Source organism: Schistocerca serialis, chromosome 3 (genome assembly GCF_023864345.2).
Source record: "Schistocerca serialis cubense isolate TAMUIC-IGC-003099 chromosome 3, iqSchSeri2.2, whole genome shotgun sequence".
Classification (NCBI taxonomy): Eukaryota; Metazoa; Arthropoda; class Insecta; order Orthoptera; family Acrididae; genus Schistocerca; species Schistocerca serialis.
Genome location: NC_064640.1, coordinates 796,652,715 through 796,674,148, shown reverse-complemented (window position 1 = coordinate 796,674,148; position 21,434 = coordinate 796,652,715). Strand labels below are relative to the sequence as shown.

The 21,434-nt window shown below is 42.8% G+C and overlaps 1 protein-coding gene across 1 annotated transcript in view; it reads right to left on the bottom strand.

Moving 5' to 3' along the window:
* Positions 1-4,282: 4,282 nt before the first annotated feature.
* The window catches only part of LOC126469587 (uncharacterized), a 53,463-nt gene continuing 36,311 nt past the window's right edge, over positions 4,283-21,434 (bottom strand). The window contains exon 4 of the mRNA XM_050096705.1: positions 4,283-4,657. Within this exon, the coding sequence (XP_049952662.1) occupies positions 4,399-4,657 (259 nt within the window). The 3' untranslated portion in view covers positions 4,283-4,398. The remainder of the gene's footprint in view (positions 4,658-21,434) is intronic.

Sequence of the window (21,434 nt, the reverse complement as noted above, 5' to 3'; positions counted from 1 at the left end):
ACTCTGCTTTAATCGTCCTAGGAGTTTAACACAAGAATCTGCAGTGCGCATTGGCAGTGTTCCTTTATGAAAGTAACTGAAAAGAATCTACCACTAGACTGTGCCTATGAGCTGAAGAGGTGATAATGTTTGTTGCTCAGCATAGCATTGTCAGTGTGGCACACATTGCTCTCTTTCGATGATGATTTTTGGTAATTGCAAGAAAGAACACATGAAAGTAAAAAAAAATTGTATTGCTTCTCTACTCTTTGGAAAGTGTACTGCTGAGTTCAACTTGTATTCCTGCTAATAAATACGGAAGTGCTACATGAATCGATTTTGTCTGCATTTGTGCAAAAGTGAGTAGTAATGCTCCTACCAACACTCGAATGATAACAAATTACTGTCTTCTTCATTCTGATTTCTTCTAGTTTCTCGTGCGAGTTCGAGTGCTTAATCGAGTCATTCTCCTATTTTGAAAACGGGCGGCTGGTGTGGCCGAGCGGTTCTAGACGCTGCAGTCTGGAACCGCACGATCACTACGGTCGCAGGTTCGAATCCTGCCTCGGGCATGGATGTATGTAGGTTTCAGTAGTACTAAGTCTAGGGGACTGATGACCTCAGATGTTAAGTCCCATAGTGCTCAGAGCCATTTGAACCATGTTTTGAAAATGGACGACTAAACCCATGACTTATGAAGAATTCATGGCCAATAAAAGTTTAGAAAACCGCTTCATGGGCTAAATAACTATTTTTAAAAAGCTACTGGTTTTCATGAAAAGGTTCGAAAACCGGTTCATGGAGTAAATAACTATTAGAAAAAACTGACTGATTGCAATTTTCTGTATTTAAAATGAATGAATAGTCACATGTTCTTAACCATCCTTGATGGGTAACCATAAAGTAGACATTTCCTCAATTTTGTGTAAAGACAGTAGTATTATCTGTTTCCTGTCTACTTTTATCGGTCACCCATCCCCCTCCGCCGTCCCACTACTTCCCTAATTACTGAGACTTGTCTATGCCCACTCAAATCAAACTTGAGATTATATTTTTATTGTTGATCTGTGAACGACGATGCCGGCCGGAGTGGCCAAGCGGTTCTAGGCGCTACAGTCTGGAACCGCGTGACCGCTACGGTCGCAGGTTCGAATCCTGCCTCGGGCATGGATGTGTGTCATGTCCTTAGGTTACCTAAGTTTAAGTAGTTCTAAGTTCTAGGGGATTGATTACCTCAGAAGTTAAGTCCCATAGTGCTCAGAGCCATTTTTTTGTGAACGACGATAATAAACGTGAATGTATCCATACATATTACTTTTGAATTTATTTGCTATTTACCTATTGCGAAAGCTATTCAAGTCAGTCCTCCAACTAATTTATTTTAATACAGTAAGTTAACTGCGACTCATTTCATTCCTACCATTTGCAAAATGGGTATAATTTGCATATTCTGAAATTCAATTGTCAGATCATTTATGTATATCTGCATGTAACACTATCGTGTTTAATCTTGCAATCAGTGTTTCAGGATGGATATATATTTATCTCTGTTGCGTCAGTGGGCTACTGGTATACTGACAAGAATATGAAGTACACTGATCAGCCAGAACATTATGACCACCTAGCTAATATGCTAGGATAACAGTTGCGACACATTATGGTATGGAAGCAATGACGCCATGGTAGGTCACTGAAGGCAGTTGGCACCACATCTGCACACACTAGTTACGCAATTCCCGTCAATTCTGGAGAAGGGGGGATGAGCTCTGACCCCACGTTCAATAACATCCCAGATGTGTTCTATTGGTCTCAGATCTGGCAAGTTTGGGGCGAAGACATCGACTGGAACTCAACACTGTGTTCCTCGAACCCTAGCCTTGTGGAGTGGTGCATCACCTTGCTGAAAAACGCCACAGCTGTCGGGAAACATGATCGTCATGAAGGGGTGTACGTGGCCTGCAACCAGTGTACGTTACTCGTTGGCCATCATAGTGCCTTGCACGAGCTCCACTGGATCAATGTATACCCACATGAACGTTCCTCAGAATATAATGTCCCACAGTACAGTTACCAAGGAGTTGTTCGCCTGGAAGACGACGGATTCGCTCCCTCCCATCGGCATCATGAAGAAGTTATCAGGATTCATTACACTATGCAACGCTCTGGCACTGCCCCAACTTCCGGTGCTCGACTGAGTCTTAGCTGTCGATGCACTGTGTGTTCAGACAAACGTGTACTCAGCCCAGCATTAAAGTCTTATGTTAGTTCCGCCACAGTTCGGTTCCTGTCATGTTTTACCAGTCTGCCCAGCCTACGACATTCGACATGTGTAATGATGGTTGGCCGCCTAACCCCACAACTTGTGGACGTGGTTTCACCTTGGTCTCGCCACGTGTTGAAGACGCTCATCACAACACTTCTCGAACGCCCGACAAGTCGTGAGATTTCGGAAATACTCGTGCCGAGCCTCTGGGCCATCACAAACTGCCCTCGATCACACTCAGACAAATAGTACCACCTCCCAACTCTACACACGATCACCACCCTCACTGATACTGAATGCACCACGTTTGTGTCTGTCTAGCAGACATTCCTCGCCTGGTGACTCTGCCATCGCCTGGTCGGGTTCATATCGATAGTAGGTCAGTGGTCGTAATGTTCTGGCTGAGCAGTGTATATAACACGCTGATCCAGAATAAAATTCTTCTGGCAGTCGCACTGGCACATCAAGACGCTTCATTCGAACTCAAACTCGATAAGATAAAGTCAATGTTGTATGAAATCATGTAAACGATATGCAAATACCTAATAAATCACAAGTGTGCACCGTGGTTGAAATACTCAAGGCTGGCATTCACACATACATTCCAGACACGACGGTCACAGGAGCTTTTAGTTCAAGAGAGGCAACCGCACGCCAGGAGGCTAGTCCCAACCCATCTACATCGGCCGGTGACCGCCCGTAGAGCAGACAGCATTTGCCCGAGTGAAAGGACGACCCCATGTTCAGCTTAAAAGCAAATTCCTCTACATAGTGTGGCAGCGGCCAGCCTACACATTCTTTACACATAGCACGCAGTTTCAGAGATTTTCACAGGGAGACAGCAAACGCCAAACGCCGATACTACAGATTTCCGGATTGGTCGCCTTAAACGAAACGTCATTCTCCCGTTTTAGAAGAGCAACGCTGATTGGCAGACAATATTTCTGATGCCTTGAGCTGAAGGAGTAATGGAAGAGACCGAAAGATATATCCTTTCACGTCTGGCATGGAGAGGGACCTTTCCGTTGTCGCTCTTGGAGCGCGAACACATAACGAGAGCATGCGCGCTCGTACATGTACTCAAAGAGCGAGTAACAAGTCTCTCCTCAGTACTTCACTGGGAGAGCACCACTGTTGAGAGCGAATCGAAGTGCAACTCTATATTGAGTCTTTGCGATTAAGTGTTGTTCACTGTGTTGGCCGCCACACTTTTTGTGCGGTGTGAACGGACAGAGTTATAGTTAAATGCCTGCGAGCAAATTTTGAGTGGTATCACGGTGGACTGGTTATCTGACCGGTGTACCACGCCAATTGTTAGACTAGGGGCGAATAAGAGTCCTTGACTTCATCAAGGCGTAGGGAGAGTTTGATTGGCGAAGGTCAGCAATGAGCGGCGCAGACAGCAGTCATCGCAGCTTACGGTATTGTGCGCTACAGCTATTTCGAGCCCCATATTTCCTCCACAACAGTACCCTTCACTGCATTTCACATGCGACAGCCTCGACCGTACATAGCAACATTCTAATGGATAATTATTCAAGTTGAGCAGGCGGGGCTCTCAGCCATTCTGCCAAGTCAATAACAATCTTAAACTTTGTATAGAAATTTCATTAGCGAATCCCATCCTTAAGAGGTAACTTCCCATTCCGAAAAGAACCCGGAAACAACGTGTTCAATTCATAACTAAAAGTGCCATTGTGATTTCTCAGAATTTTTGCTAAATAAATAATAATTTTCGTTAGTTTCATGTTTTTCTTACACTAACTAGCACTACTCCAGTACCCAAGTATCCCACTGGTTACGTAAGAAATTTTGTGAATTTTTGTGTCATTTCCTTACAGCGGACGACTCCAGAAGATATTTACTGCTGAAAGTTTTTGAGGCATTTCTCTTTAGAACGTTAGGAGCGTCTATCTGCCTTCTGTAGTAGTGTGGGAGTGGAAATTGCATCTTGCAGGAGCCACAGGGTAAAGGGTACATCTCAGATCAATCCCACGCTCACAACACGTGACAAAATGCAACAAAATGTAGCAAAGAAACTACAAAAAATTTCACACTTTATTAATCAGCATATCTATGGGGCAAAAATTTTAATGTAAAATGATTGGATTTATTGTAAATCATAGAGAGCATAATATAGATGGAGCATCTGCGGGTCAGAGCTCCTCCTTAGCCGCGGGTTGCGCGCAGGCGCGGATCTCCTGGCGGACTGCGTCGTACTCGAGGCGCATCTGGTCCATGACGTCGGCCAGGCAGCGGTTACCCCGCTTCTGCTTCTCGCGGGCTCGCTGCAGTTGCTTCTCCAGCTTCTTGTCCGCCACTTCCTTCTCCTTGGACGCCGACGTCACCTCTTCCGACTTCACGCACTTCGTTATGTGTTCCATTTCGCTCATCGACGGATCGGATTGCTCAGACCTGCCAAATACAAAAGGTAAACACTCTTCATTCTTTACCCATCATACGAAGTGGAATTAGCTAATGTTAAAATGAATGTTATAATGAAAGGGCTGCCTCGAATATTCTAGCAGCTACGTGTAATCGACTATCTTTTGGATTTCATCATAGCGCAAGATTTTGCCAGTATTTTTAATAAAATCGAGATTTGCGACTACTTTACATCAAACCACAAATTCTTTATGGAAGGAGATGACCAGGGAAGCAAGAATATGATTATATGATTGACAACGATAAGACAGCTAGAACAGACAGCTTGAGGTGGATGATCTACAGGGTGAAAAGTATTTAAACCGTCAAACTTTGGGAGGCTGTAGGGGACATCAAAACAAATATTTTTCCCTAATGTCATTTTTTCCTATGAGGATTATTTAAACCGGTGGATGCCATATTACGCTCTTCAGTTGTTAGAGGCCGTATTACACTCTTCAGTTGTAGGCAACTGCTCTCCACCAGTGTAGTAGTGTATTGTCTCTGTGTAGTAATGGAACGATACACCCCGAGTGAGTACACTGATATGGTTCGTGCGTACTACGTAGCGCACTACAACGGACGAGCTGCACAGCGGGTTTATCAACAACAATATCCTAATCGCCGTATCCCGCATCATACGACCTTTGCTGCTGTGTACCAACGTCTGCCTGAGACCCGGTCATTTAGCAGATTACCTGGACAGGGACGCCGTCGCACGGTAAGAACGCTGCAATTTGAGGAAGCTGTCTTGCAGCATGTGGAGCGGAATCCTTCAATCAGCACTCGTGCAATTGCACGTAACATGGGGACGAATAAGACGAATGTAAGAACAGTCCTTCGAGAGCAATTGTTACGTCAATTTCACTTACATCGTGTCCACAATCTGGAACCAGTTGATTATCCACCCAGAGCACAGTTTTCGCAGTAGTACCTGGAACAGAGTGAAATGCATGCTACATTTGCATCCTCTGTGTTGTTTACCAATGTAGCAACGTTTGGGCATGATGGAGTCTTCAACATGCGCAATTCGCATGTCTGGAGTGAGGATAACCCACATGCCACAGTTACTAGCGCTCATCAAGTGCGGTTCTTCGTTAATGTTGGGGACTGTTTAATTGGGCCATATCTCCTACCTAGGCCATTAAATGGCAGGCACTATTACAATGTTCTCACAAGCGCATTGCCAGGAAGACTCCCGCTCCCTACAAGACAACACATGCGGTTCCAACAAGATGGGGCGCCAGCACATTTCAGTCGTCGTGTGCACCGATTCCTAGACCGACGGTTCCCAGAAACGTGGATTGGCAGAGGTGGTCCTGTACCATGGCCTTCTCAACGGATATGTCCCTTCTGGACGTTTTTGTGTGGGGAGAGATGCGCAACCTTGTTTACGCTACTCCTGTTGCATCAGAAGAGGATCTGGTTGCCCGGATAGGGTTTTTGCCCGTGCCAGACAGAACATGATCCGACGGTGTAACCTTTGTTTACGTGTCAATGGAGGCATTTTTGAAAATCTACTGTAATTGAAATTGGGTTGTGTTAATGTGTTGTCTCTTGGTTACAAAAAAATGGAAAAGTGCTTGTTGGTTCAATTAATTTGCTGCCAGAGAAATCTGCACCTACCGGTTTAAATGCTACTCATGGGAAAAAATGACATTAGGGAAAAATATTTGTTTTGATGTCCCCTGTAACCTCCCACAGTTTGTCGGTTTAAATACTTTTCATCCTGTATAATTGTATGCTAAATATGTATAATAACTTTATACTTCAAATCACGAGGCCATGTAAGAACAAAGTTACTGGTAACCATTTCACAGATTTTATAAAGTGTCCAGACATTCAACTACGAGAAACATCTACGTCCTCTTTGGGTAAAGAGCATGGTACTACCAGACTTGAGGCTATAGTGTACAACTATAAAATGGATCGTGTGTTTGACCCTGTTGAAGCTTGTTTAAGTATTTTAAACTCTAACAATTAGTATTTTCTATGTGCTCCATTGTACTCTGTGCCAATAACATTCATTTGGTGATGGCTAACTAATAACTTACAGAATAGTTGAAGTGTGGTGTTTAACAACGTTCTGCAGCTTGTCTACTGGGATAACAAGAACACACGAAAATTGAGTGGTGTACAAATAAACCTCTCAGGCTTTCAAGACTGAGAAAATCTTATAAATTATGTTCTGTCTGCATACAGTTTTAATTATCTACCTGTAAACTACGTAAAGATTCTTAACACAGGCCCCAACAAAGACGATATCATTATTGTACGGAAGTGCTATATTAAAGCAGGAGAAACAATCCAAGACATTGTTCTCCACAATACCATCACATATAGCTATTTCCGACATTGCTTCCTGTAACTAATGTTATACCACAAGTCGTAAAAAAAAAAGAACCATTGTGTTAAATAGACTTAAGCCATTCCCTATTAAAGGAATTATTTCTTCAAGTCCAGGTAATGATTAAGTGTAGGAGAAATAAAATTGGAAACAGAAGAGGTTCAGGCAAAAAACGAAAATTGAAGTATATGACGAAAACGACTACCACATAGGATGGACATAGACTGCTAATACAAGAAGAAGAAGGCATGGCAGATGTACCGGCAAGATTAACATATTACTTTAAATACAGCATTTGGAAAAGTATGGCCACAAGTGTAAAATACAAGATATCAGCATTTACTGTAAATATCAGTGGTAAGTGGTCATATGTTGGAGTACTGGCCGAAATGTCAGTAACGAGAACGTTTACTATATTAAAGGACACTCGAAAAATATGTTTGTAAAGCTCCGTTCCCATCTGAATCTGCTTATAAAGGATGGTCACATTGTTTCTAAATGTTGTAGACTCATTGTTGCACACTTAGCAGCAGAGCAACCGTTTTCAGAGTTTAAAACTGATAGAGTAACTACATTTAATGGTAATTAGTTTCAAAAATTGTGAAGTTAAAGTTCTATACGGAAATTCCGCGAGAATGTGGAGCTGATGATTTGTCAATATACACCCAGAACAACGTGGAGTGTGTTAAAAAAATATGTTATGTAGAAACCAAGAGGAAAAATTTAAATTCTAGAATGCTCTCGGCTAGGAGAACTGCAAGAAAGAACGGAAATAATTGTTGAGGCCATAAAGGAGATAGTTTACAGAGAAAAAACTAGATCTGAATTATAATTCGAGAACATACCGTCTTTCTACTTGTCAAATTACTGGTTGGATATGAAATTTATATTTCAGATGTAGAGTTAAATTATAAGTTACAAATTGCCTTGGATGTTATTAAAACTACACCAAATAAAAATAAAGAAATAGTTGTTTTCTGTGTGGAAATGTATATGCAAAAATTAATAAAATTTTTGTGCAAGAATTTTGCTGTCATATTCTCTACCCAGTCAAACATTCTGAGAGAGTCTCCAATTTACAGTGAAGGAGGTGTGTGACTTTTGGATTGAGGGGGGGGGGGAGTTTATAGGAGGAGGATGACTTTGAAAAGCAGTGGAAACTAGGTAGTTGAATGTATAGTGAGCTTCATTTCTCACCCACATTAAATAGAGTACCCTACATCCTTCCACACCATCGATATGCAAACAGAATTTTAAAAAAATAATGAATGTATTATTATCATTATTATTGTTATTGCTATTAGTATTATCATGTACTCAGCAATGCAATGTAATTTTCCAACAGGATAACACCAAAAATAAGGAAAAAACCACCCTATGTCCTTCAGATTCCTCAGCTTAGGACAGACTGACCAATTTTTCCTCCATTTACCAGGTGCGGGAGGGGAGACAGGAGGAGGGTAGTGGCAGTGGGATGGGTTGAGAAAATGAGGGAAGGGAGCGGGAACAGAGAAGAACTCACGACGTCGTCGGACACCTCATCAGTGTGATGTTGCCACACCTACACTATGGGGTAGAGGCAGGCGTGGGTGGACGGTCCTCCCTACTTAATAAATTAAAACTGTCCCACAACAAACATGACCTCACTAATAGCTACGACCCATGTACACTTCCACAAATGCCGTGTTAACTGTTGTTAATGTTCGTTTGCAATGAGAGTTCTTGGAAAATGTGACGATCAGTACAAAGGTTTCTACACCTACTGCCACGTAAATTTAACATGATAAACTGTGTAACACGATAATCTGAAGAAAGCAAGATATCAAAGCAATTCAGAGGTGTGTGGACATTCTTTTTGCAAAACAGTAATGTGAAAGTTTACAGAACTTACATCTGCGATAGACAGTGGAATGATTCACATCTCGTGTTAGGACTGAAGATAGGAAAAATCAGAACTCTTACAGAAGCATATCATCATTATCATCATCATCATCATCATCATCATCATTATCATCATCAACCAATTCAATCATTAAATGATGTGGCCTCTTCGAGTAGTCGATTCAGGTAGGCTTTCAGCAGTCTTCTCCAAGTTGGACGGTCTTGGGCAGTTCTCTGCCAGCAGTTACCAGCGATCTTCTTGATGTCTTTGTCCCATCTGTCTGGTGGTCTTCCTCTAGGCCTCCGGTGCCCTCTCGGACTCCACTCCAGTACTAGCTTCGTCCATCTGTTGTCTTTTCTTCTTGCGACGAGGCCGACCCACTGCCATTTCAAGGAACCTACTGTCTCTAAGATGTCGTTAACCTTCGTCACAGACCGGATGTCATCTGCCCTTTTCCTATCCTTTCTTGTATAGCCCAGCATTGATCTCTCCATGGCTCTCTGTGCTGTCCTAAGTTTCCTTTTTGTAAATGAGTTCAGCGTCCATGTCTCAGAGCCATAAATCATCACAGGAAGAATGCATTGATCAAATACTGCTTTCTTCAGATTTACTGGCATTTTTGATCTAAATACTGTTGAATTCATCCCAAATGCTTGCCAGCAAAGCTTGATGCGTCGATAGATTTCTGGCCTTGTGTCTCCCTTCATATTTATAATCTGGCCAAGGTAGACGTATTCACTGACCTCTTCTAGTAGACTAGTAGTAGGCGACCCCATCTCCCCAAAACTGTTCTCTGCTGTATTGGAAATGGCTATGTCAAAGCTGAGCTGGGAAGGTAAGCGAATTAGAATTAATGGAAGAAAGCTTACGAACTTGAGATTTGCTGATGATATTGCCTTACTGGCCAAAGACTTCGCAAAGACTTCCAAAACTTAGTTACAGATCTTGCATCGGAATGTCAGCTGGTTGGCTTGAAAATGAACCTTTCCAAAACAAAAGTAATGTCCAACAAATGGGTCCCAGCTAGAGACAGAAGCATATAGCCGTTATTAAATCGTTCCATTTGAGACTAGAATGAAGAGGGAATAATTATCTGTGATTCAGGGCGCCCTACACTACGCACTGTATGAAGGATTTGCAGCCGGCCAGGGTGGCCGAGCGGTTCTAGGCGCTACAATCTCGAACCGCGCGACCGCTACGGTCGCAGGTTCGAATCCTGCCTCGGGCATGGATGTATGTGATGTCCTTAGGTTAGTTAGGTTTAAGTAGTTCTAAGTTCTGGGGGACTGATGACCTTAGAAGTTAAGTCCCATAGTGCTCAGAGCCATTTTAATCGCACGGAATCCTGTAAACACCTGCCTTGCGCAACTCTAGGTCGTCTTTCACAGATCCCAAAAGCGACGAAATTTTTGCAGGAGGATTAAAGATTACTTTCATTTTATATTTTCTTAGTATTCTGCCTATTTGCGCTGAGATATTACCAATATATGGTAAATAGGCAGTAGTTTTAAAGGCCTCTTCCTCTTATTTGCTCTGTCGCTTACAGGTCTGCAGCGCTCTCTCCACTTGCTGGGACGAATACCCATTCTTCTGAAACACAGTCTGCAGGTGCTCCAGTTCCGTTTGCAAACTATCGGTGTCAGAGATGACGTAGGCTCGGTGAATCAAGGTTTTCCAAACCCCCATCGCTTGTGACGGACGGTGGCAACTAGCGGCTTGCAAGTAAATGTCTGTGTGAGTGGGCTTTCTATATACTGAATGACCAAGTGTGTCACCGCTTTTACGTCGCTCCTTCTCCAACTCCATAGTAAATTTTATGCCGGCCGGTGTGGCCGAGCGGTTCTAGGTGCTTCAGTCCGGAACCGCGCGACCGTTACGATCGCACGTTTGAATCCTGCCTCGGGCATGGATGTGTGTGATGTCTCTAGGTTAGTTAGGTTTAAGTAGTTGTAAGTTCTAGGGGACTGATGACCTCGGCTGTTAAGTCACATAGTGCTCAGAGCCATTTGAACCATTTGAGTAAATTTTATGTTTTCGTGTATGGAGTTCACATGTTGTAGGAACTCTCGCAGACGATCCAAACCACGAGGCCAAACTATAAATGTGTCGTCAACAAAGCGCCAAAATACTGTTGGTTTAAAAGTGGCCAAGGCGAGTTCTCGCTCCTCAAAATCTTCCATAAAAAGATTGGCCACCAGGCGAGGTAAATGACTCCCCATGGCGACATCGTCTGATTGCTCATAAAACTCGTTGATAAATAAAGTATATCTAGAGGAGAGGGTGTGCTCAAACAGCGCTGTAATGTCAGCTCCAAACCTATTGCCAATGAGACGTAATGAGTCCACAAGAGGTACATTTGTAAAAAGTGAGACCACATCAAAAGTGACCAACAATTGATAACTTTGGTGCTGCAATAACTTAAGTCTGCTGATGAAATCACAAGAATTCTTTAAGTGATGTGGAAACTTTTCTTCCATTGGTTTGAACAAAGACGTCAAGCAGTTTGCTAAGTCGTAGGTGGCTGCTCCAATATTACTCATAATTGGACGTAATGGCACGTTATCCTTGCGGATCTTCGGCAATCCATATACCCTAGGTGGGACTGAACTATTTGGTTTCAGTTTCTTAATTACCCCCTTTGGTAAGGAACTGTTTGTCAGAAGTTCTGCTGTTTTTCACACCACTCGGGTAGTAGGATCCTTATCGACTTTGCGATATGTTGAGTCGCTTAATAAAACATTGATTCGCTGTAAATGAAGTTGAGGAAGTACGCCGGGAGTCTTGTCATGTGTTGACCTCCTTTTGCCCGGCGTAGTGCAGTAACGTGACGTGGCGTGGACTCAACAACTCGCTGAAAGTCTCCTGCAGAAATAATCGAGCCATGCTGTCTCTATAGACGACCATAACTGCAAAAGTGCTGCCGGTGCAGGATTTTGTGCACGAACTGACCTCTCGATTATGTCACATAAATGATCTATGGGATTCATGTTGGGCGATCTTGGTGGCCAAGTCATTTGCCCGAATTGGCCAGAACGGTCTTCAAACCAGGCACGAACAAATGTGGCCCGGTGACATGGCACATTGTTATCTGTAAAAATTCCGTCGTTGTTTGGGAACATGAAGTCCATGAATGGTAGCCAAATAACCATTTCCAGTCAATGATCAGTTCAGTTCCATGTAAACACAGCCAACACCATTATGTAGCCACCACCAGGTTTGATAGCGTCTTGTTGACAGCCTCGGCCCATAGCTTCGTGGGATCTACGCCACACTCGAACTCTATCACCAGCTCTTACCAACTGAAATCAGGGCCATATGACCACGCCACGGTTTTCCAGTCGTCTGGGGCCCAACCAATATGGTCACGAGAACAGTAGACGCGATTTCATGCCGTTAGCAAAGGCACTCGCGTCGGTTGTCTGCTGCCATAGCCCATTAACGCCAAATTTCACCGCACTGTCCTAAGGGATAGGTTAATCGTACGTCCCACATTGATTTCTGTGGTTATTTCAGGCAGTGTTGCTTGTATCTTAGCTTTGACAACTCTATGCAAACGCCGCTGCTCTCGGTCGTTAAGTGAGGGCCGTAGGCCACTGTGCTGTCTGTGAGAAGCAATACCTGAAATTTCGCAACTGCCATTCTGCGTTCAAAGTCCGTTAATTCCTGTCGTAGGGTCATTATCACATCGGAAATCTCTCGCATGAATCATCTGAGTACAAAGGACAGCTCCACCAATGCGCTGTCCTGTTATACCTTGTGTATAACAGGGCATATCGCTATCCCATGACTTTTGTCCCATCAGTGTATATCTACAACAGTTGCCGAAGTTCACATACCGTCAGAAAGGAACCCAAGGAGTTTCACAAAGTGTAAAAGAAGTGACAGATGAATCAGTTCAAAAATGGCTCTGAGCACTACGGGACTTAACATGTGAGGTCATCAGTCCCCTAGAACTTAGAACTACTTAAACCTAACTAACCTAAGGACGATACACATATCCATGCCCGAGGCAGAATTCGAACCTGCGACCGTAGCAGTCGCATGAATCAGTGGAATGTGTGGTGTCGTATATGCTCAACTGTGCGAACAGTGTGCACAAGGAGTACAATGATGATGATATGTGTTTAACAAGTGACATCGGCATTGAAACAGGTGTGGAGCCATGTAGTTTATCATCCTTGTCGGACAGAGATCCACAAATCCTGTCTTCAGCGAAACTTACTAAAGAACAATCGATGTCCAAGTTGCGAGTACTAAACATAATTACGTACATGGAAGGTCATCCGAACCATAAGAACAATAAAAAAAGTTATAAACAGATTTCGAATAAGTCCGCTGAAATATGATCGTGTAGTACATAAGAAAAACCACGGATATTCAAGAGAGCACAAGGCGCACTACTTACAAAAACTGGTATTTGCGCGCCTTAAGGATGCTTTATACAATTTATGGGAGTTGTGCTTGATAGTGGTTTATTACGTTATGCACATCAAATTGCGCACGACATAGATTACGGTGATTTCGAGGGAAGCAGTGGATGGTTGCACAACTTCATACAGTGCTACAGAATTGGAATACGTAAGATAACGAAATTTCAAACAAAGCGTCAACTTGACGATGCACAGTAAACTGTGGACTCGGCTCAAAAAGTTGCAAATGAGATAAACAGACTTACCGGATTCTTCAGTAAGGAATTTGTTTTCAACTTCGACCGATCGGGATTTGAAGACGAAATACATATGAAAGGAACCCTGGAAATTACAGGTACCAAGAGGATTGTGTGAAGATCAACTAACATCAATACCTCAACTCATTTGTATACAATTATGCCGACTGTTAATCTGGGTGGTAACTTGGCTAGAAAGTTATTTATTGTGCGGTGAGAAGCTAGAGGAGCTCTGTCAACTACGATTCTTTCTCGTGTGCGTTATCTTGCAAGGACAGTAGGGAATATTTACGTCACAGCAAGCAAGAGTGGGGAAATGGGCATAAGAGAACTACAGTTACGGTATGAGCAATGCTTTTGGCCAACAGCTGGTCAAAATGACATGCTTTTGATTCACTCTTGGACTGCGTATGAAACTCATACTCCTTTAGAGCAAACAATCCCTCCCGAAATGTGTGTGGCATTGCAATTCCTGCCACCTGGAATCACTGGACAAATTCAGTCTCTGTATGTTTGTTTTTTCAGTGCCTTTAAAATATATTATCGCACTATCTGCAGCTACGCCTTAAATAACAGCCAGTTTCACGTTAAGTTCCACGCCAGACTGTTTCGCATTCGTTTGCATGCCATCACATTCCATCAGTTCTCATCACCCTGTTACACCAATATGATATGCATTCTTTAAGAGTTGAGCTCTGCAGATGACGAAGAAATTGAAGAAATGTATGATGAAATAAAAGGAATTATTCAGATAGTGAAGGGAGACGAAAATTTAATAGTCATGGGTGACTGGAATTCGTCAGTAGGAAAAGGGAGAGGAGGAAACGTACTAGGTGAATATGGATTGGGGGTAAGAAACGAAAGAGGAAGCCGCCTGGTAGAATTTTGGGCAGAGCACAACTTAATCATACCTAAAACTTGGTTCAAGAATCATAAAAGAAGATTGTATACATGGAAGAAGCTTGCAGATACTGACAGGTTTCAGATAGATTATATAATGGTAATACAGAGATTTAGGAACCAGGTTTTAAATTGTAAGACATTTCCAGGGGCAGATGTGGACTCTGATCACAATCTATTGGTTATGAACTGTAGATTAAAACTGAAGAAACTGCAAAAAGGTGGGAATTTAAGGAGATGGGACCTGGATAAATTGAAAGAACCAGAGGTTGTAGAGACTTTCAGGGGGAGCATAAGGGAACAATTGACAAGAATGGGGGAAAGAAATACAGTAGAAAAAGAATGGGTAGCTTTGAGGGATGAAGTAGTGAAGGCAGCAGAGGATCAAGTAGGTAAAAAGACGAGGGCTTGTAGAAATTTTGGGTAACAGAAGAAATATTGAATTTAATTGATGAAAGGAGAAAATATAAAAATGCAGTAAATGAAGCAGGCAAAAAGGAATACAAACGTCTCAAAAATGAGATCGACAGGAAGTGCAAAATGGCTAAGCAGGGATGGCTAGAGGACAAATGTAAGGATGTAGAGGCTTATCTCACTGGGGGTAAGATAGATACTGCCTACAGGAAAATTAAAGAGACCTTTGGAGAAAAGAGAACCACTTTTATGAATATCAAGAGCTCAGATGGAATCCCAGTTCTAAGCGAAGAAGGGAAAGCAGAAGGGTGGAAGGAGTATATAGAGGGTCTATACAAGGGCGATGTACTTGAGGACAATATTTTAGAAATGGAAGAGGACGTAGATGAGGATGAATTTGGAGATATGATACCGTCTGAAGAGTTTGACAGAGCACTGAAAGACCTGAGTCGAAACAAAGCCCCGGGAGTAGACAACATTCCATTAGAACTACTGACAGCCTTGGGAGAGCCAGTCCTGACAAAACTCTACCATCTGGTGAGCAAGATGTATGACACAGGCGAAATACCCTCAGACTTCAAGAAGAATTTAATAATTCCAATCCCAAAGAAAGCGGGTGTTGACAGATCTGAAAATTACCGAACTATCAATTTAAAAAGTCACGGCTGCAAAATACTAACTCGAATACTTTACAGACGAATGGAAAAACTAGTAGAAGCCGACCTCGGGGAAGATCAGTTTGAATTCCGTAGAAATATAGGAACACGTGAGGCAATACTGACCCTACGACTTATCTTAGAAGCTAGATTAAGGAAAGGCAAACTTACGTTTCTAGCATTAGTAGACTTAGAGAAAGCTTTTGACATTGTTGACTGGAATACTCTCTTTCAAATTCTGAAGGTGGCAGGGGTAAAATACTAGGAGCGAAAAGCTACTTACAATTTGTGCAGAAACCAGATGGCATTTACAAGAGTCGAGGGACATCCAAGGGAAGCAGTGGCTGGGAAGGGAGTGAGACAGGGTTGTAGCCTCTCCCCGATGTTATTCAATCTCTATATTGAGCAAGCAGTGATGGAAACAAAAGAAAAATTCGGAGTAGGTATTAAAATCCATGGAGAAGAAATAAAAACGTTGAGGTTTGCCGATGACATTGTAATTCTGTCAGAGACAGCAAAGGACTTGGAAGAGCAGTTGAACGGAATGGACAGTGTCTTCAAAGGAGGATATAAGATGAACATCAACAAAAGCAAAACGAGGATAATGGAATGTAGTCGAATTAAGTCGGGTGATGCTGAGGGAATTAGATTAGGAAATGAGACACTTAAAGTAGTAAAGGAGTTTTGCTATTTGGGGAGCAAAATAACTAATGAGGGTCGAAGTAGAGAGGATATAAAATGTAGACTGGCAATGGCAAGGAAAGCATTTCTGAGGAAGAGAAATTTGTTAACATCGAGTATAGATTTAAGTCAGGAAGTCGTTTCCGAAAGTATTTGTATGGAGTGTAGGCATGTATGGAAGTGAAACATGGACGATAAATAGTTTGGACAAGAAGGGAATAGAAGCTTTTGAAATGTGGTACTACAGAAGAATGCTGAAGATTAGATGGGTAGATCACATAACTAATGAGTAGGTAGCGAATAGGATTGGGGAGAAGAGAAGTTTGTTGCACAACTTGACTAGAAGAAGGGATCGGTTGGTAGGACATATTCTGAGGCATCAAGGGATCACCAGTTTAGTATTGGAGGGCAGCGTGGAGGGTAAAAATCGCAGAGGGAGACCAAGAGATCAATACACTAAACAGATTCAGAAGGATGTAGGTTGCAGTAGGTACTGGGAGATGAAGGAGCTTGCACGGGATATAGTAGCATGGAGAGCTGCATCAAACTAGTCTCAGGACTGAAGACCACAACAACAACAACAAGAGTGGATACTTAACTAAACGTCCTGCACGGTTTGTAACTCCCAGGGAGTTCGCCTTCTATCTTGATTGTGTGAACCTTTGTGATCACTGTGGTGCGCCATTTTTCATTTGGTGTTTATGGTACAAGTTAATGGTTTGTTTTGAACATTTCTTGAATGCCAACGACTTCCATTTTGTGAACTGTAATACATAAAGCCCACAGAAGGTTAATTTCTGCATCTTCTGGGCACCAGTTTTCTATCGCTTTCCTGATGCACATGGTGATTCATTACCAGCTAATATTTTTCCTGTCATAATTGCTAACACAGCACTTTCAAATGAGTCTTACTAAAGACTGTACTTTCGACCTCACGCTCAAAGGCATTCCTTGTCAGAAAAACGTTAGCAGTCTGCTGTTATGACTTACACTACACTGCATGTAAAGGCCTATTATTGACGACAGATCAGGCAAGCAGATGAATCATTTGTACGCTGGTTTGTTTCAGAGGTGCCTGGCGTTGTATGTTTACATACAATCCCCGTAAATTGTGATTATAGAGCGTACATGAAATAACGTTCCGGATGTGTTCAGATTAGACGAAACTAATGAACCAGACATCGACATTAATGGTCCTCAAATCACACGAACACGATTGAGTCTTATACCACAGTTAATTACAAGAGTTTTTCAGCAAGAAAATTCGCTATAATAGCTAGACAGTGAATTATGTCATAGACCACGGCGTAATACCTATAAAGCTCAAATCAGCCATATCGCTATTACTGTCCGTGAAAGCCTTCATTCTCTTAATAATAAACTTTCCTAAATTCGACAACTTCGTAATTTATGCAATATTAAACAGTGTCTGCAGTCACGTTTATCAGTATTTCATTGAGCTCTAAGATTGTGAACACAGGTTTGCGGACTGTGGACTATGACAGTACGAGCATTTAAATCGGAACAGTCAGCGTTCCCGTTAGTTCTTTTCTTAGCGGAGCGTCTTTCCCCTTCTGTCTTGCTTTCTCTCAACTTCCTTCGTTATATCAATTCCACATCACGACCCATATCGCAGCAGGTATGACCACAGCCTGTGAATGGACGCTTTTTCCTGGCTGAAACGTTTTTACATCCAGTCAGGCCGCAAATCTATGTGGGGTAACCCTCAACAACGCAAATGGAAAGTATCTTCTCTTAAACCGAGTTTATGATATTTTTATAATCCCTTACAATTTCCGAGAGTTAGTTCTCATGGCACTGTAGTCTCCAAAAGGTGGTTGAAAATTTTGTAATATAATATAGACAGTCCATCCAAAAAGTTCCTAGGTTTATTTCTTTCATGATACATAACCGACGTAAGTGCAGCAACTATGGTGGAAGCTTGTACTAACAACTGCAAACAACAGTGTGCGACAGTGTTAAGTTGTGGACATGCAGCAGTAGTCTGTCAAGTGCATAACCAACATTCAAGCCAAAGTGACACGTGCGTTTAACAGCATCCCAAAGAAGGACTTTCCTGTCTGTTTCACGCTATTGCATTGTAGGCGGAGACCATGTAGAACACATGAAGCATTATAACCACTGTCTCAAAGTGTGTCATAAACCTAATAACGCCCCCTCACCCCTTGGAACCGCACTTATGAAGAAGGAGCTGAAGCAAACCAGTGCACAAGAACCCAAATCGTCAAGAGCCAAATAAAAGGATCAAGACACAAAGGAGTTGAAGACATTTGTTGCCAGTGGGGACTGATTTATATCTATGGGGCAAACTAAAAATGTGTGCCAGAATGGGATTCGAACCCACGTCTCCTGCTTACTAAGTAGCTGCACTGACCACTACGCCATCTGCACACAGTAGTCAGAACACCGACACGGACTATCCTATCCCGCTTTCCGTCAGATCCTAATTCTCAACTTACACCACACGCTACTGACGTAGTGCCCCTGCCCCTGCTCATTATCCTCATTACTCGCGTCATCTCACCGATTCCCGTACTTGGTGTGCATCTGCATCCAAGGGAAGAATGACCGCCATCAACATATATATATATATATATATATATATATATATATATATATATATATATATGGTGCCTGTTCTTTGAAGCTAGGGCACAAATTTTCAACTTTCCCCAATGATACAAAGCAGTGCATACTGGCAGCTAATGTCTTTAATTCATTTATGTCTCGATTGAGAATGGCTGCAGAATCAAAATAGTGGCCGTCCTTTTGGACATGTCTGAGAGAACAGATACCACATATATGTAAATGGATATCGTATGACTACTGATATTTTAGGAAAGTCTGTCATCAGCATTAATGGAAATTCCACTGCTGTGATACTTACCGTACCCCAAATAAATACCAAATAGAATCCGTATACAGGGTGTTACAAAAAGGTACGGCCAAACTATCAGGAAACATTCCTCACACGCAAATAAAGATAAGATGTTATGTGGACATGTGTCCGGAAACGCTTAATTTCCATGTTAGAGCTCATTTTAGTTTCGTCAGTATGTACTGTACTTCCTCGATTCACCGCCAGTTGGCCCAACTGAAGGAAGGTAATGTTGACTTCGGTGCTTGTGTTGACATGCGACTCATTGCTCTACAGTACTAGCATCAAGCACATCAGTACGTAGCATCAACAGGTTAGTGTTCATCACGAACGTGGTTTTGCAGTCGGTGCAATGTTTACAAATGAGGAGTTGGCAGATGCCCATTTGATGTATGGATTAGCACGGGGCAATAGCCGTGGCGCAGTACGTTTGTATCGAGTTAGATTTCCAGAACGAAGGTGTCTCGACAGGAGGACGTTCGAAGCAATTGATCGGCGTCTTAGGGAGCACGGAACATTCCAGCCTATGACTCGCGACTGGGGAAGACCTAGAAGGACGAGGACACCTGCAATGGACGAGGCAATTCTTCGTGCAGTTAACGATAACCCTAATGTCAGCGTCAGAGAAGTTGCTGCTGTACATGGTAACGTTGACCACGTCACTGTATGGAGAGTGCTACGGGAGAACCAGTTGTTTCCGTACCATGTACAGCGTGTGCAGGCACTATCATCAGCTGATTGGCCTCCACGGGTACACTTCTGCGAATGGTTCATCCAACAATGTGTCAATCCTCATTTCATTGCAAATGTCCTCTTTACGGATGAGGCTTCATTCCAGTGTGATCAAATTGTAAATTTTCACAATCAACATGTGTGGGCTGACGAGAATCCGCACGCAATTTTGCAATCACGTCATCAACACAGATTTTCTGTGAACGTTTGGGCAGGCATTGTTGGTGATGTCTTGATTGGGCCCCATGTTCTTCCACCTACGTTCAATGGAGCACGTTATCATGATTTCATACGGGATACTCTACCTGTGCTGCTAGAGCATGTGCCTTTACAAGTACGACACAACATGTGGTTCATGCACGATGGAGCTCCTGCACATTTCAGTCGAAGTGTTCGTACGCTTCTCAACAACAGATTCGGTGACCGATGGATTGGTAGAGGCGGACCAATTCCATGGCCTCCACACTCTCCTGACCTCAGCCCTCTTGACTTTCATTTATGGGGGCATTTGAATGCTCTTGTCTTCGCAACCCCGGTACCAAATGTAGAGACTATTTGTGCTCGTATTGTGGACGGCTGTGATACAATACGCCATTCTCCAGGGCTGCATCAGCGAATCAGGGATTCCATGCGACGGAGGGTGGATGCAGGTATCCTCGCTAACGGAGGACATTTTGAACATTTCCTGTAACAAAGTGTTTGAAGTCACGCTGGTACGTTCTGTTGCTGTGTGTTTCCATTCCATGATTAATGCAATTTGAAGAGAAGTAATAAAATGAGCTCTAACATGGAAAGTAAGCGTTTCCGGACACATGTCCACATAACATATTTTCTTTCTTTGTGTGTGAGGAATGTTTCCTGAAAGTTTGGCAGTACCTTTTTGTAACACCCCGTATATCATAAAATTGTATGTATGTATACAGGGCGAACATTAATAAAACCTCCAAACTTCACGGATGGTTTCCTAATTGAATATGGAAGAAAAAAGGTCCTATAAACATGTGTTCGGAAACACATCGTTGCCATGGTAGATGGCACTGACGAATGAGAGTTCCTCTGACCACGTGCCGTCTGTTCCTTACGTGATGCAGGCTGTGTGATTGACGCAGCGTACTGCAAGCAGCAGGATAGTCCGGCATTCATGCCAGGGACAAGCCGAGATGGTGTTTGTATACGACCAAGCAGATGGAAACGGACGATAGACAGGACGGCTATACCACGTTTCTGTGATAATGGGTCCTTTCAGATAAACAAAAGTGCAGGAGGCAGCAGGCTGTGCGTACATCAGATTTGGAGGACCAGGTTCTACCGGACCATGAGACAAACCCTAGTACAAGCTCCAGGCAAGTGGCCCATCAACATGGTGTAAGCCAAAGTAAAATTATGTGCATCCTGCATGACAATCGCTACAATCCCTATCACCTGCAATCCCATGAAGGCCACTCTGAACATCTGTTGCGACGTGGATGCGATACAGCTCTGTACTGTGTTCCAGGACGGTTTGCTATCGGTACACACACACCGTCCATTTCCAGACACATGTTCATAGGACTTTTTTCTTCCGTTCCCAGTCAGGAATCTGTCCCTGCAG